This window comes from Mixophyes fleayi, chromosome 6 (genome assembly GCF_038048845.1).
Source record: "Mixophyes fleayi isolate aMixFle1 chromosome 6, aMixFle1.hap1, whole genome shotgun sequence".
NCBI classification, from domain to species: domain Eukaryota; kingdom Metazoa; phylum Chordata; class Amphibia; order Anura; family Limnodynastidae; genus Mixophyes; species Mixophyes fleayi.
The window spans coordinates 58,521,472-58,539,889 of NC_134407.1; the positions used below are offsets into that span (position 1 = coordinate 58,521,472).

The following is an 18,418-nucleotide window of genomic DNA, read 5'->3' on the forward strand; positions in this document are numbered from 1 at the left end:
TTCAGCCAATTGTTATGACAGATGAAGAGCACAGATATGAAGGTAAATCGTGTAAAACATGTATACTTTGTAGACATGAATTGGCATGCTGATCGGGACATGATCAGGACCCAGTCGTTGGTAAAATCGCTAACGATATCGCATTGGGAGAAATGTTATTTAATGTGGTGTACCCAGCCTAACAATACAGGATCACAAAAGGTGCTCGACACAGACTGAATTACTGTAATCAATAACCTAGATTATTAAGGAAAAAACAAAAACACAACACTGAGAAGAAAGTATACTTTCTACCAATCAGCTCCAAGATGGGGCTTCTGGAGCAACGTCTGGTGTGGTACAAATTTGCCGAGAGAAAAAGTAACAAAAATTATACATTTTGGTCCAAATGCAGTAGCAACAGCACCACTTTGATGCAAGAGGGGAAGTGGACATCACTGCAATGCTCTGGTGAATCCTCTATAATTATGTGTCTAATTTTGCTACAAGTGTGAGTAAATTTGTACCTCAGCTTTAGCGAGAGACTGCATTTGCCACTGTTGGAATGAGTATCCCTAATTATCAGTTTAGAAGCATATTCCGATTGTCTCAGCAGTGCTGCGTTTTTGCAAACTTACTAGATTAGCAGCATTCCAACTTCAGCTGATTATAACCAAGGTTATAGGGACAACTGTTCCTGTGTCATTCATAGCAATATATATAGTGTATTATTGTGGATGTTACACCTATATGATATCTCTGTGGGTGTGATCTGCTGGTTGATTTTTAATATATAGAGGTCCATGTGTTGTTTATATTTTTAATTCAATAAATTACCGTATATACGCCGAGTTTTTCAGCATACTTTTGTATGCTGAAAAAGGGCACTCGGCTTATACACGGGTGAACTTACCTGGTGTCCGGTCCCTCGGCTGTCAACTTCTGCATATGCGTTCCAACTGCCGAACTTCCTGTTGTGTTCCACTGCCGGGTAAGTGAAAAATCTCTCTCTCTCTCGCTCTCCTTTTTGTTTTGTTTTTTTAATTTACAGTGCAATTACATAATTAACAAACAATACAGCCACCATGTTCATACATTTATATCCCTACCCCTTATATACCCCTTTATTTAGGTTAGGTTGTACCCAATGATTTTATAATCATTTATTAATGTTCCTGGTCATCTAGCTAAAAATGATTTCATAGATTGAACCTATCATTTTTATTTAGGTTTTTAAATTAGCGCTCTTTTCCACCCTAGGCTTATACTCGAGTCAATAAGTTTTCCCAGTTTTATGTAGTAAAATTAGGTGCCTCGGCTTATATTCGGGTCGACTTATACTCGAGTATATACGGTAGATGTTTTATTGACATTAATGATTCACAAATTAAACTTTATTACTATAAGTGCCATGAAGAATGTTTTTTTCTAAAAAAAAATAAAAAATTATAATTGTACACCTTTATATTGCATAAGTTTAGTGGCAAAGCATCAAAAATTTTCTTTTGCATGTCAAAAAACTGATTTTAGAGGAAAACTCACATTATATATTTTAATCTAAAGTTTGAAGGGTACAGTTTACATTTTCAGGTTTGTACATACTTGTACCAGTCTAACACATAGTATAGTGTAGACTTCCAGCAAGAAATCAGAATAAATGGATAACAGTCCACATTGGCAAAGTTGTTTTATATACCGCATTATCTCTGCACAGAAATAGTACAAGATAGCAGTGTCACAGAATCCGTAAGGTCATACAAGGGGAAGAGCTCTGTCCTTACCAAGAGATGCAGAGGCAAAATGTTCACCTACTGATGAAAACTGTAGCAAAGACAGATGATTTTATTATAGTATGCACAAGTAACCAATATCGATTTATAAAAGCTTTCATTGCTTGAAAGTTTAATATTTGACTTTACCAGTAGCAGCAAATGGATGTGTGCAGCATTTTAGAATGTAGAGTGTCGCATGATTCTGATGTATTAAGTCGCTTGCACAACAGCGTTTACACACTGCGCATGGCTAACGGTTTTTAACACAAGTGCAAAGCCTGTAACCTGCATGCTAATATAAAACCCATTCTATTCAATGTGGCCATAAACATTTGTATTCACACTTGCATCTGTGTGCGATGGCACATTATTTTGGATGCTTGTTCCATAAAGTGTCACTGATATGAATTGAGTTGCACAGTATTGCTAATTGTTTTTGCCGCAACAATAGAGACTTGATTCATTTCTATTGTTGTGTAATTAAAGTAGGAAGCCCCTGGAAATGCCACACAGTCACATAGCAGATAGCATGATTGGCAAAGCTGCTGGGGGGTCCTGGTCAATTGGTTCACCCTCATTCTGTGGCAGGACTCAGACAAACTCTTCACAGAGGGGGCTTTTTTGGGAGGGAGAGGGGACGGGTAATTTCCTATGAATTGAAGGAAGATAATTTCCGCCTGGATAGCTTTCTGGATTAAAAAAAAACCAAAACCTGTTTGGCTTTCCCTTTTGGATTACAAACGAAGGACATCTGTCATCTGGTTTAGGTTTCCATTTTGGAATCCGAATTAAGGCCATTTCCCTTATAAACAAGAGTGTCAGGTTACACCAGGCTTTTGGTTCACACCATGCTGCAGGATTTCCCCATTTACTAGGGAACCAGCACAAACTGTATAGCGCTGGTGCCAGTAGAGAAGTTTATAAATTAGTAGCTGAGCTTCACCCATTGACTTGAATAGTCCAGCATTTGTACATTCTGAAAATCCAATTGAAATGAATGGGATTAAAAGTAATGGGAAAAGCTTTGTGATACATGCTTTTAGAGGCATTAGCAAATACATGTGAGCATATCCAGTGGATAAGAACATTACATATTCTACACACAAACACACAGGTTTGCTGAACCACTTTACTGTAGCTTTATTCAAGGTGTCCAGATGGTACAGACAGCAACTCTTGTAGTTCCAGCAACTCACAAACACACCAAAGTATTTACAGATCCATGCGACCCTGCAGCTAGCTAGACACGCAGTCCCCTCACTAGCCATTGGCTGGCGTCGGTCGCCCCGCCCACAAGACATGTCCAGCTATATAAAAGTTTCCTCCCCAGCACTAGCTGGTTAAATTACACCCAGGTGGCTCCACCTGTGATCTGTGTGTACTGAAGTGTGGAGAGTTCTCCCTGATTGCAGACTACCAGAGGAACTATCAGTCTCTCACTTCACGGAATGTGGTCGACTGGCCCCTTTCTGCATGTATATATATATATATATATATATATATATATATATATATATATATATATATATATATATATATATATATATATATATATATGCATATATATATATATATATATATGTATACATATATATACACATATATATACATATATATATACATACATATATATATATATATATACACATATATATACATACATATATATATATATATATACACATATATATATATATATATATATATATATATATATATATATATATATATATATATACACACATATATATATATACACACACATATATATATATATACACACATATATATATACATATACACACACACTATATATACATATACACACACACTATATATATATATATATATATATATATATATATATATATATATATATATATATACACACACACACACACACACACACACACATATATATATATATATATATATATATATATATATATATATATATATATATATACACACACACACATACACACTAATATATATCTATACACACACACACTAATATATATCTATTCACATATATACACACATAGATACATAAATACACATACACACATGGTACACATATATTCACTCGACTTGCACTTGTATTTTTTTCTCACACAAATGTGATGCCAGTGGGTAATTGGCCATAGACTTATACCTCTGAACTGCGTTGTAAACACCTACAAACCTGCTTATTTATTACATTATATACAAACGGCTTTTAACCGATGTCTTTCTTCGATTAGCTGGCTGCCAAATGTAGGTAGGAGAAAGAGAACATTCACACACATGCAGTTTCTAATGTATTACACCAGCCAAACTCTTGAGTTGGATGGAGTCAGACAGGTGCTTTATTGTGAGGATCCCCAGCATTACACAGTAATACACATGAACAACAAACTAATGCAATGCAGAAAGTTCAGGATACATAGGCTCCTTAGTGGAAAGGTGTGAGACACCAGCCAAGTCTAGACTGAATTTGAGCCCTTAAATAGGCTCAACTCAAACTCCTCCCCCTCTGAGGAATGGGGGGGGGGTCCTTCTGACTCCCAGGAGTTAACCCTTTCCTCAGACCTGGCACTCTCTCACCCTTCACACCATACATCAAATGGTTTAATTATGATTGAAGCCTATCCAACAAAGAAGTGTTATCATTATTCTCAGCGGGGTAGCCCAGTACATTTGTATTGTTTTAACTTTCAGTTAAACTTGAAGCTCCAAATGCATCAGGGAATGGGTGAGTAAAAAATTAATTCTGACACTACAACATGTCTTGTCTGAATTCAGTATAGATGTGTGTGCAGAGTATTAATGAGCTTAGCAATGTCTGTATAATAACAATAGCAACTGTGAAATAATGACCTAATTCATATATTTATCATCACTAAAACTAGCATTAATTTTCTTTTGATTATTATTATTATTTCAAAACATTAATAAATTCAGCGAAGAGAATAAAAAAAAAACCCAGTTTGTCCAGGTATGTTATCATTTTAAATAAATGTAGTAATATTAGGTCAGCTAAACTCTCTGCTCTGGGAATAGAAGACCACTAGGTCTGTCACCATCAAGGTATTAATAGCACACAATAGCAGCTCAGGATTAATTGTGTCTGTTACAAAGGGATGTGCACCTTGTTCTACTCTACTCTCAATACATTCAAGATTTGTTTGGCCCAACTCTCCCCAAAAATATTTGGCAGGACAAGCGACCTACAGGAAATGCCGAATCAGCGGCTAATTTGGCAACAACATAGTAAGTTGGCCAATCGATCAGACTGCAATCCATTTACAAAGTTTTCCCTTCAATCAGATTTTGGCCTCTATTAGTTTCAGCCCACAAAGCAATTTCTGGTCAGTATGGTGTAAAAGAAACTTGGTAAAACCCAAGAAGGCAGATTTAGTAAATAGTGGTGTAGTGCAGGTGTGTAATAGGGTTGTCGACTATTATACTAAAGACTAATAATAGGGTATTTAAGAAATTTATTGTGGAGATTAGTTTGATTGTAGTTTAGGTGCAGCAGAAGAGAAGTCTAAAGTGGAGGTGGTAATAAGGGAGGATGACAGGCATAGGTCATTGGCAAACCTGAGTGCAGAGGATGGTAAGCAGAGAGGAGAACGGAGATGTAGGAGGGTGCAACATTGTGGAGGGATTTGTAAATGAGAACCAGAATTCTGAATGATATCCAAGAAGAAGCAGGTACTATTACATAGGAAAATCACAATCAAATGGACTGAGGTGGAGCAAGCTTGTTTAATGGAAAGCTGATAGTAGGTTGTTATAATAGTCAAGGCAGGAAATGAGAGTCTAAAATAAATGTTTGAGCCATGTTTTTAATGAAGGACAGAAACAGAAGATTTCTTTGAGATAAAGGCAAGAAGATTAAAAGGGAGTAGTGAAAGACAGGCCACACTAAAATAATACCCCAAGCAGTGCGCTTGTTGTTTGTGAGTGTCAGTGAGAGCAGTGCAGAGATTTTAGGTGTGGGGGTGTTAGTGGAGGGGGGAACGAAAGGACCTCAGTCTTGGACAAACTAAGTTTCAGGTAGAGAGTGGACACTACAGAGGAGATAGCAGAGAGATAGTTGCTGGTGTTAATGAAAAGAGTAGGAAAGATACAATGGATGGAGTTGTGTGTGCCATCAGCATATATAGGTTACTGAAAATTGTGTTATATAAAAATATAATTCTTTTACCATCAACCTTTATTTATACGGAGCTACATGACGTCCGTTGTGCCGTACAGAAAAAAAACCAAGACAGTACAATACGGTAAACAAATAACGCTACAACTCTCAACACAGCTACTGGGGTGCAAGGGGCATATTCAGCGCAGGCTGAAACCTGTGCCCATTAGTGTTGTCACAACGAACGGATTTAGAGCCACTGAAAGAGGTGCAAAGACAATGGAGGAGTGGAGTCAATGGGTAGAGAACGTAAGGAGGAGGTGCGCAGTGTAGCTGGTGAGCAGGTATAGGTAATGAGATCAGGTGGGAAGAGGGTCCTGCTCACTAGAACTTACAATCTAAATCTATAATGACAACAGGGTTGAAGTCCGCGGTTTTCCAACTGATAAAGGGAGTAGAATCACAGGGATGATAGGTGATAAGATGGCAACCAAGTTAGGCCAAAAAGATCACTATAAATTGGAGCCAATGTTTCAGTGGATTGTTATACAAAGAATAGTTATTCAAAGAAGATCCAGAAGAGAGTTAGCAGAGAGCCAACTGAATAGTCTTAAGGAACACGGTGGCTCAACATAGGGCTTATTTAGGAAGATACAATTGCAAGTCGGTCAAATCAAAATGATAGGATAATATATGTTGTGAACATAAAGAACTTATAAATAACTAAGGGTTAACCTATCACATAATTGTGGGGAGTAAGGGATACAATATAACTGCAGTGTAAATATGTTATATCAAATGAATCCATTGATAAGTTCAGCTACTAAAGTGTAAAATGTGACGACAGAAAGTCTGTTGTATGCGTATTTGCACATTCCAGTGTGAGAAGATAGGAGTGTCACCTATGGGAGCTTCAAAGAACTCTTGCTGTGAGATAAAGCCTGACGCAAGTTAGTTTTTGGACTCCTGAATAGACTTTGGGGGCTGGTCACAGCTGGACAACCTTGCAGTCCAAGGCAGCATTTTGAAGGCCTATACAGGTATATAGAAATATGAGCTTCAAAAGAAAATTGTCTTCATAGTTCATATTTTGGGAAATTCAGGTGGCACTCCATACTGAAGAGCAAAAATCACACCAGGGTTGTGAACAACAGGTACGGGTGATATCTGGGAACAGCTAAAATCACATATCTTTGGAAAAGGTATGTCACATTGTCAAAATGTCATGTTTGGAATCAAAAGATGGACGAAGTCATAAGGGATTTATTAATAATAAAATTGGGTCTGTGTGACGCTTCACAGAAAAGTTAGAATTGAGTAGTAAATCAGACAACATGCAAATGGTGATTAAAAAAGTGTCACAGGTCACAACCCCCCAGGGTAGGAAGAGGTGTGGAAGTGTCTTTAAAAAGCTGAAACCAGCTATAGCAAATTGTCATACTTTTTGGGAAATCAAGTCACATTGATAAGCTGTCCATCTTCCAAGCCAATTTCCCTTAGCCAGAAAAGGTAATTCATGTAACTGCTACTCTGAATGTAACCACTTTAATTTAAACGGTTTTGCTTGTTTGTCAATCTATTAATTGTTTATTCATAAATTTTTATATCTGTATGCCCTGTACTTTTGTATATTAAATCTATAATTTAATATGTTGCGTCCTTGATACACTAACAAATCCATTAGCCTGGTAAGAATATAGCTCGGCCAAGTTAACCCTTTGAATGCCAGTGTGTGATTTGTTGATACATTTGATTAACAAGCTGTGTTTGCTTGCATTTACATATGTGTAACAGACTGAAGGTGTGAAGAGTTAACCCCTTGCTTGCTGGTGTGGGTCTTGCTAGTCTGTGGATAGCTAGAAGCCTTGTGTGCCAGGGTGGGACAGTATATTGGGTTCCTATCGCCCGTATTCAATAGGTGGTGGCAAACCTGAGTGTGTGGGGGTGTGAGCGCTGTTTGGAGCGAGTCAGTAGGTCTATAACCTGTGTGATAGGTAGAGAGAGACTGCGGGCTGGAATCGCGTGACCTCATACAGCAAACACCCCCAAAGTCACGGCACCTGGGAGCGTGTTCGTGACAATATACTACAGTAAAGAAATGTACTTTAGCTGTAATTATGCTAATGTTGGTGTTGCAGCAGTGATTTCTGTGAAAATCATACTATTTAAATAAAAAATTGCTTTGGATTGAGAGGAGGAAGTGGCACCAAATATTTGACAGGGACATGGAACAACCACCAATCAATTCCAAGTAAATTATCTGTATGTAAGTTTAGCAGATAATAATATAGGCACCCATTGCTTATACACAGTAGGAGCGGCCATTTTGGGCGGACCCAAAATTCGTGACAACGTAGCCTATTAATTCACTAAGAAGCTGTTCTATCACAAAGGTTAAAAACAGATAATATAGAATAATTTACATAACGTATAAGTTATTCTTACCAGTTAGACACTGGGCAAATGTGGTTGTTTGATAACGCCATGGCGTACCTGTAATAAAAGAAACAAGTAATTAGATCACAAAATTCATAGATGGTGTTAAAATTAAATTTAAACACACACACAGTGATGAAATGCCTCCACCTGATATCTTACTGCATTACAGTAAAGTATTATTAGAATGCAACACCAGCCCTTTCTAAAGTTATTAGTACGTGTTTTTCAGTATACAAGACCATTTTCCCTTGGCCCACTTTATAATTTGTCAATGGCACATGTGCATAAAGTTTTGGATAAATAAAACTAACTCTTGCTATGATAATCCACTATGGGGAAGGGCAAGCGTTACACAATTTAAAACCCACCAGGAGCCTACACAAATGAAGGTACCTATATTTTGGGGGCTGAAACAATGCCCTTGAAAAAACAGCTCACCATGGACCAGTGACATCATGGAGCACTCTAGGCCACTGGCTCCTAGTGAACGGATAGGTCGCAGTGCCATGTTTAACTGGTCCCGCCCACATAATGGTTGCCTACATTGCACGTATATGAGGTATGCACTTTACACTGAAAGTAAACATTCCATCTCCACTCAGAGAGAGAGAATATTATATACATTATATTTTGCAAGCTTTTCTGAAAAAAAGTCTACAAACTATTATAGAACAAATACCTTTTTAAATGGGAATTATTAAAACAAAAGACAACCCTCCGAACTCTAACAAATGCCTAAATACAGAATTGGAAACTTCATATTGCACCAACAAATGAATATAAAAAGAAAACAAAAGTACAAGTACGTAGACAATTCCATCCAAGTGTGTATTCCTTAGGGGAAGGTAGAGGTGGTCAAGACAAAAATAAGACTTTTACAAGAATATCTGTCTGACAGGACAAATCTTCCATTAGCAGAGTGTATGCGGACATTAGAAACAGGGAGGTCAAGCAGCCATTCTGCAGGAACAACAGGAAAGCTGCTCTCTTATGTAGTACTTGAGAAAGGAAGGAAAGAGGGTGTTTTACGATCAATCCCCCCATGCAACTGGGAATAGTATATACAAATAGAGCATGATCCCAAGATTACTTGTTGCCTGATGGACAATATTGTGTATTTGACAACAGGTGGACAACCTATGGATTGTCACCTATGTAAGTATTCTTAACATGCTTTGCAGCTTCACACCTTGAGCCCCGCTACGACCACATTTGATATTAAAGTCAAAAGAGAAGAAAGCCATATGTACTATTGTGTTTTTAACTACCATACTATTAATCTTGACTGGTTTTCATCAAATATTTTGCCATTTAAAATAAATGAAAAACAAGGTAAAGTATCCCAGTGTTTGTCTCCGCACAGAGGCAGGCAGGCAGGCAAGTGTCGCCAAAAGGGTATTTCCCCTTTCCCCAGGGTTGGTCTTTCCTTGTCAGTTAGTGCCCCGGCCCTACAAAATATGTATTTGACTCTACAAAGGACGATAGCTTTCTTCATGCCCAGTAGATGTCTTTCAGCACTCTGATTGAAGGACAGCACTAGCCAGTAACAAATCAACCATGAGAATACCTGCTTCCTGGGACAGATGGACTTTAATTGCAATACGCCTAGAGACCGTGCATGACCACAGAAGGAGCAAGTAATCGAGTCGCCACCAGAGATTCAGAGAATAGGAGAGGGGTCTGCATTGCAAACCCACCACCAGAGATATGCGTCTATAATATGATAAAATAGAATATATATTGATTCCAGGCGCAGTGGGAGGCGGACTTGGGAGAGCCTCTAGACCCAGAAGAATGGTCAGACATAAACGAATGGACAGCACGCTGTTCCATAAATGTCTGTACTAAAGAAAACGCCAATAAATTGCTCCACAGATGGTACTACGTTCCGTCAAGGCTCCACACTATATATCCTCAAACGAGTCCAACGTGCTGGAGAAACTGTGGCCACATCGGCACTTTCATGCACACTTGGAGGGACTGCCCCAAACTGCGCCTGTTCTGGACGGAGGTTCTCACATTAGCAGCGGCTGTTCTTGACACCCCCGTACCCTCCGATCCTAAGCATGTGTTATTGCCCCTACCGCTTTCAGACCTCCCAACACACTCATAAGCTTCTCCGGCACATAATCAGTGCAGCTACTTGTCAAATAGCTGCCTACTGGAAGAATCCCATACCTCCGTCTCTCCAAATGGTCTGTGGTCGGGTCTGGCACACCTATCAGATGGACCATATCACCAGTGTGCTTAGGGGCTCCTCCGTGTCCTTTAACAAGGTCTGGTCTCCCTGGGCTTCATATTGTAAACAACCCCTGCTTCAATTTTAGTTGAACCTGGCACGTTTCTGGAAACACCAGGTTAGACTGCTCTCTCCTGCTGAAAGCGTGAATTCCTTCTCCCTTCCCTTAGTCCCTCCAACCTGTTCTGCCCCCTCCCCCCCATCTCACCTAATACCATTCCTTCCTCTCCCTCTTTTTCTCCTCCCCCTTTGTAAAGCACTGTGAGAGAATCTAATATATATAAGCCTAGCGGCGTGTGTTAGTCTGTGTGTGGGAAAAAAAAACAACAAGCTGCAGTGCCACCTGCTGGGCGGAGTTATACACGGACCTACTAAATTCTTAGCATTATCTAATATATAAAAGTAAAAGCCTAGCGGTGTGTGTTAGTGTGTGTAAAAAAACTATTTTCTCAGAAAGGGCTCATCCAATTGACCTGAAATTTGGTATACTGACATTTGACAAAAAAATTAGAATAGTGAAGTCAGTTAACTTCCACCATCCCCCTTTCCCCCCGTGGGAGGGGTAGTAAAGGCTAAATTTACGAGTTATGGGGTCAAACTCATTTTCGTGAGGCAATTTTACCTCATGAACACACATTAAAAAGGGCGCTTGCGTCGGGAAGTAACGCTCTTCCCCTGAGGAGGCCTGGGCTAGGCCCAAATGCATGACAAGAACCTTTTTAAGACCTTAAGTAGCTTGATTTGACTAGAATGCATGAGTATCATGCATGGGTTAGCTTGTGTCATATATATTGCTCTATTTATATGTGCATATGTAATCTCAATGTACCTTATAAGAATTTTGCTATTCTGTAATATTGTTCAAGATAAGATGTTACTAATAAAATGTATTTAAAAAAATAAATATATAATATATATTATAATAAACTACATTTTAGCTGCATTAGTATATATGTTTTATTTTAAGACTTATCATCTAGTGTTAGCAGTGAGGTAAGACCTGAATGGATTTGGTTATGCTCAGTTAACTGAACGGAGGCCTTTCCGCTGCATCAGTTTCGAAATTGTAACTAAATTGGTGGTGTGACCAAATTCTAGAGTATGAAAGCAGTTCCACAGTGCAGTTCTGAATAAAAAAAAAAAAAATATTTGCAGATGCTGTCAAATGAAATATAACATTTCCAAATGCAACTAGGATCTAACATATATAAGCCTAGCGGCGTGTGTTAGTGTGTGTGGGAAAAACTATTTTCTCAGAAAGGGCTCATCCAATTGACCTGAAATTTGGTATACTGACATTATTTGACCAACAAATTAGAATAGTCAAGTCAGTTAACTTCCATCATCCCCCCTTCCCCCTGTGGGAGGGGTAGTAAAGGCTAAATTTACCAGTTGAGGGCTCAAACTCTTGACCGTGTGGGTATTTATTTACCAGAGCCTGTGTTTGGTCATGGACAATTGTATGTCGCATTTTCACGAGTACGGAGAAGCAGTGATGTGAAAGTGCAGGTTATGAATACTGCCCTTCAAGAAAGACTGATTGAGCACAGCGATAAGGCGTTTAGCAGAAACGTTGTGTATCGAGAGGTTTTAGAACAGTAAGACGATGGAGATTAAGGATGTGGCGATGAAGATGAAGGATGAGGTGATGGAGAAGAATGATGAGGTGGTGACATATGGACAAAACCACGTTAAAAAAGGCGCTTACGTCGGGAAGTAACGCTCTTCCCCTGAGGAGGCCTGGCCTAGCCCCAAATGCATGACAAGAACCTTTTTAACACCTTAAGTAGCTTGATTTGACTAGAATGCATGAGTATCATGCACGGGTTAACTTGTTAAAACATATCCTCCAATGCAATAAGAGTCCTGCAGACATTAAAAAATCCTTTATGGGTGTAAGAGAGAAGGTAGATAGTGATGATTAAAGTACCAATAGATCATTCATCATCTTGATTAATCAATTCTGCTACTTCTCCTTTAGGCCAGCAACATAAAAGTTTGCGCAATCAACTTTCTCAAGTAACCATATATAGAATCCAACTGTATCTCACAATTTTTGTATTTGTAGACAAGTTGACACTTGTAGATCGGGGGGGGAATGGACAAAGCTCTGTGATGCCATTGTGAATAACTGAAAAGGCATAATAGCAGCAAATGTACAAGGGGAAGAAATGAAAGTTTGTGATAACACACTTGGCTAGCTCTTTACAGAAGCAGTGGAACAGGAGAGAACAATCATACTGGAGAGTGTAGCCCTAGAGAAAATTGTGAGTTGTACAGTATTTGTTTTGCGAACTTGACAATTCAATTAACATAAAAGCTACATGGGAGGTCATAATACATAAGTATCCACATATAGACCTACAGAAGAGCAAATAAATTACCAAACATATTGTATAAAAGATACACATGTGGTAGGTGGAAAGAATAGTGACACAGAAGCTATGCAGGAAAACTGGACAGGGCGATAGTTATAATTTTTATAAAAAACTCAAGATGCTCTTCTAGAAACCATGACCGACAATCTTATAAAGTATCCATGAGTACAGGGAACACACTTCTTGATGAAGATGAAGGGCTGGCACTAGCACTAGGTGAACCTAGGTGGCTGCCAAAGGTGGTACGGCATAGAGGACGTCCAACACTGCATGAGTAACATAACGTCACATTCAGTGTATTTGTCACCGCAGCGCCGTCACACTAAACACAGGCCGCTAACATGAAGGGGAAACAGCCAGCAGCTTCTTACCTGCAAGGCTGTCGTGGATGCCTCTATTTACATGCTGGTAATGGCTGGGGATATGTCACTGGCTTATGATGTCCCAGCTCAGCGCCACTCTCACAATAATAGAAGAGGTCTCCTGGCTCCACTCTAGGTAAGAAGCGGAGGGAGCAAGGGGGCGCCTAGGGCACTCAGAACACACACACTGGTAAGATGTATTCTGCATCTGCTGCAGAACACCCTGAAGATTCTAAGACCAACGTCTAGTGACAATCCTCATTATATAGATCATGTAAGATAGCATTGCTACAGTGTCTGACTATGACGACAACAAGCCACACACACTAAGGACTTCATAGAGGAAAGTCACTTTCAAAGGTTTCAAAATACAGAACATATTCAGGCATTTGGTCCAGCAATGTGGCCTGGGACTCTGCCAAGCATAACTTCAACATGGTGGCAATGCCTTCCCAGTCTCTGTCACATCTTGCTTCTGTCCTACTTCAGATTCTCCAATCGTCTGTAGCGTGTGAAAGAAACGGATCTATGTTTGGAAAAAACTGTGCACCAAATTAACAAACACTCAAGATCATTCAGTCAGATTCCCAGTTTCTAACTTCAGATCAATTCAGTTGCAAGTTTTTAAGCTTATCCGAAATTCAAAAATATCCCCTTTTTCTGCGCTGTGGGCTTCATTTATGGGTAGGAACAAATTCAGCTAAAGGGAGCAATTTGCATGTGGATATTTTGTTTTTTGTTAAGTGCTTTAATGCAAAGGATACAGATGCCATTATTGTTTTTCATGCAGTGAAAATACAGCCTGCTTTTGCATATAGCACACACATACTGTAAAGCTTTGTTTTTATACTACAATTTAGAGTTGTGCTGGAACACGTTCCCTTTCAACTCTAAAGCTATCTGCATGTTAAATTTGCCCACCTTGTAGTGACAAGGTTTTAGTTTTGCCAAGGTGCAAAATTGTATCATAGCTGGATTTACTGCCAACTTTAAATAAGACCCTATATTGAGTTTGCCTACATAGATCAGAAAACATAACGGATTCTGGAGACAAAACCTACATGAGAATACATGAGGAGGGGGAGAAACAAGAAAATACGACAGACCCTTATCAGAGCAATGGTATTCACTTCAAGTTGTTGGTGGAAGCTGACTGGTATCAGGGCAATACAGCAACTTTGATCAAATCTCCCTAAATACAGAAAGGATGTAAACTACAAAACCACACCATAACGAAACAAATGATCCTCTTCTCAAGGACGCGAGTCATAACACTATTAAGCCAATGATAAAACACTGACTAAAGAAAAGGAACTTGTTTTAGTTAGAGAGATCGTTTTAAAAAAAAGGAACCTTTTTACACTTTCAATTAAATGGTCAGGTGGAAAGACTCAGAATAGTATCTTTTACATCAGAAAATTCATAGTCAACAATAAATGTGTGTCTGCTGCCTGAGGGTGAGCTACAAACTGCCCGATATTGTAGCGTGTTGGCCATTAACTTCTTGTGAGCAACAACAAGTACACCTAACAAAGGAATAACGAGTACTAAAATAAAGTATTTTCACTCAAAAAGGTGTGTAGGATGACAAATCTGTCCGCACACAGCAAGATTTCTGTTGGAAAGTGTAGTGAATTCAGCCAAATTCACCAACCATTGTACTCAATGAAAATCCAATCTGAAACCATGACTATGGTAGAATAATGAGTTGAACAATGACTCCCATCAGTAACTGTGGAGACAAACTTTTGCTTCAAATTGCAGGACGGGTTGTGCCAAGCAACCAGATTATAACATGTGGGGGCCATACATCATGCAGACATTTACCTTATGTCATTTCATTGGCACAGTAGAACAGTGATTGTAAAACATGTATACACTTGGAAAAAGGACAAAAAACGTGCAACAAATTACCATACACACACACATATAATGAATACAGAAGCGCTTAATGCTGTTCATACTATAGATCTAATAAAGAATATAATTATAACAACACATATGCAAGTTAAAACCCATCTTTAGGAGTGTGAAAAACCAAACCATGGGGGTAAAACTTAGGTTTATGTTTGTTGTATTTTTGTCTTGTTTGTTTTTATACACTACATAGGAGAATCTAATCTAGTTATGTCTTCAGATTTATTCTGCCAGGAAGAGGGAGAAGCACTACTAAGTGATGAAGACTGGACCAGACTAAATGAGATTATACAAAAAAGAAATAGAGGAGCTAGGGGGGGGGCTGATCCGTGCAGCCATTTTTACCCAGGCCCTGTGGTTAGTCTCACATCTCCGGCTGAAAAACATTTTGTAGGTGGGTTTGAGCGGCAGAGCAAAAAAAAAAAACAAAAAAAAAAAAAAAAAAAAAAAGACACTGCAGCTCCTCATTGGTGGACAAAAACATTTAGGTGGAAATGCAGCTTTAAATGCGGTATCCATTCTTTCTAGACTGATCAATGGAAATGAAAATGTACTCTTTATTCAACTCCTGTATTACATTTTGACAGTACTTAATTAGAAAGCATCATGGTTCATTTTTAGAGCTTTGATCATATTAAGAAACACATGATTTTAACTGGTCAGTATGAGTTTACTTATGTAACAATTGCAGGTGTCACAATCTATCCGTGTCGACCAGTGCAAAAAAAAAAAAAAAAAGCTTATCAATAATCATGTAAGCAAAGACTTAAATATCCTCCATCCAACATCAGTCAGTGTTCCTTGAACACATGCAGCCTGGGCGACAGGTTAATTCTGATTGCAGACAACTGTGATTCCTCAACGCTGTAATCTACTGTGCATATTATATTAATTCCTTTATATTAAAATAATCCTTGAAGTTGATCTATTGAAGGCCCTCTTCTCAATTCAGCAGTCTCCCATTGTGAACAAGAGAGATTACACATTGCTTTGATACACCACACATCCTAGAGCTATCTTTATTTTATGTTGCCTCACACCTGATCTATTGGTGGCTTCCTCCTTTATCCCAGATCTCTCCATATTACGTAATCCAGGATTCAGATTCAGCCAAGTTTATCTAACCAAACCACAATCTTAATTTCCGTAAAATATGAATTCTGTGACCTACCTAATTTCTTCATTAAATACAGTGTTCTGTGCTGGTGAAGGGAGGTTGGAATTACCGGCTCCAGCCTCTAATGTCTTGCATGGTTTCCTGTGTTGTGCCTCACCATTGCTGCAACACTGTGGTAGTTTGCTAAGCAACCACCAGCAAGAGTGGTCTAGGAAGTGGTTTGAGTTCCTGAGAGGTCATTCAGAAACCCCTGTTGTAGGGAAGGGAGAAGGGGTAAAAGACGTGAGCTGAGGGGTCCGGGGACATGCTGTGTGCAGAGAGACCAGGGACAGTAAGACAATCCTGCGAGAGGTATACTTATTACAATACTCCTGTCCCTGCTCATCTCCGGAAACTGAATATTTTGTTACAGGGTCACAGAAGCTAACAAAATTATGACATGTGGATATCTATAACAAGGTGGGTTTAATCAGTGTGACAGGAATGAATTACTAAATACTATGCTGTCATTCTCTAAACGACTATAGGACCAGACGAAGAGCACAGATCTGAAAGTAAATCGTGTCTGTGTGTACGCATGAATCACCCAACCGAGCGGACATTCAGTCATAGGTAAAAATGCTGTAGATAACACGTCGGTCGGAAAATTCTCCAGTGTGTACCTAGCCCAAGCAGAAGATCAGTCACCCTAAAAGTAAAAACAACCAAGACAAGAAACACAAAAACTGGTACAGCACCTTAAGCCAGCCGGTCCACTCCAGAAATAATATAGGGTTACACTAGCATACTCCATTTCTACAGTGTACTTTTAGAGAGCATTTAAACATAAACATTACACCAGAAAAGTATTAAGGCAATTTACACAGAGACTGATGCAGCCCCCACCGTGGAATGTGTGTGGGAGTTTATTTAATAGAGCCTGTTCCATAAAGCCACACAGCTCACTCATTCACTTAAAAAACAAACTAAACTTTAAAAAAGGAGAAAGGATCCTAGTATCAAACCACATAACAGATCTTCCATTTAGTAAATCATGGAAGAATAGGGATATTTTAGCTGTATTTCTGCATCTAAATGATGTGTGTTATGCAAAACAAAAAAGCCAAATGTTGAAAGATTTGTTCACCCATTTATACTGTACAGCCTTATAGAGAGTTGTGAAAATAGTTGAAATAGCAACAACAACTAAAAAAAAAAAACACTATTTATATACAATGGCTACAGTCAGTACTCAGAAATACATAGGAAAACATTTTAGGAACATATACAAACTTCAGATAGTTTGAGATCAGACTATTGAGGGACATTTGGGGACACCAATCCAGCACAGAACAGGTTTTGTTTTTTTTTGTATCCTGCTTCCAGTGTCAGCAGGGGAATCATGTCTGTACCAAACATTTATTTAATCTAGATTTTACTTTTGACCATTGAAAATACCTAATTTAAGCTGGGTACACACTACAGAATTTTCCACCAACTTTTTATGCCGATCGATTTTACATGTGATCGATGGTCCGATCACTCGGTCCATGGACTGCATACACACTAGCCTTGTTTAGGACGATAAAGGGAAGAGCGGACGTCCCTTTAGCAACTTTTTACTGCCATGTTGTCGTGAGCAATGACTAATTTCGTACTCACTGTTGTGGATCGGTCGGAAACTTATACACACTACGAAATGGAAACGAGATTGGAACGAAAATATTTAACGGTACGACCAACCAAATGAGGCGACATTCGTCCACTTGGGCAGACTTTCAACCATCGTGTCAACACACACTGACCCGACTTTTGAATGAGCGGTCGTACGTCGGCTGATTGAGCCGATTATTGGACGAAAAACCTGTAGTGTGTACCTAGCTTAAATATCGTATTTAGCCTGGCCCTCTTTCAAACAGCTTTAAGCCCAAGGCTACTTAGTACCTGTCTCTAGTAGGTCTGATTAGCATTGGGGCAAGGTCATTCATTCTAAAAACAGGTCATATCTCTGTCTGATGGCTCCAGGAAATCAACATGAAAGCTATGTCTGGACTCCTGTTTTAGGAATAACAAATCACTATTCAGAAACAAATACACAAAATGAACACACAAT

The 18,418-nt window shown here is 38.9% G+C and overlaps 1 protein-coding gene across 2 annotated transcripts in view; it reads right to left on the reverse strand.

The window, feature by feature from the left end:
* LOC142161227 (transmembrane protein 150A-like) overlaps nucleotides 1-18,418 on the reverse strand; it is a 107,435-nt gene that overhangs the window by 61,693 nt on the left and 27,324 nt on the right. For both annotated transcript variants that reach the window (XM_075216627.1, XM_075216628.1), the window contains exon 2: nucleotides 8,320-8,367. In XM_075216627.1, the coding sequence (XP_075072728.1) occupies nucleotides 8,320-8,367 (48 nt within the window). The remainder of the gene's footprint in view (nucleotides 1-8,319; nucleotides 8,368-18,418) is intronic.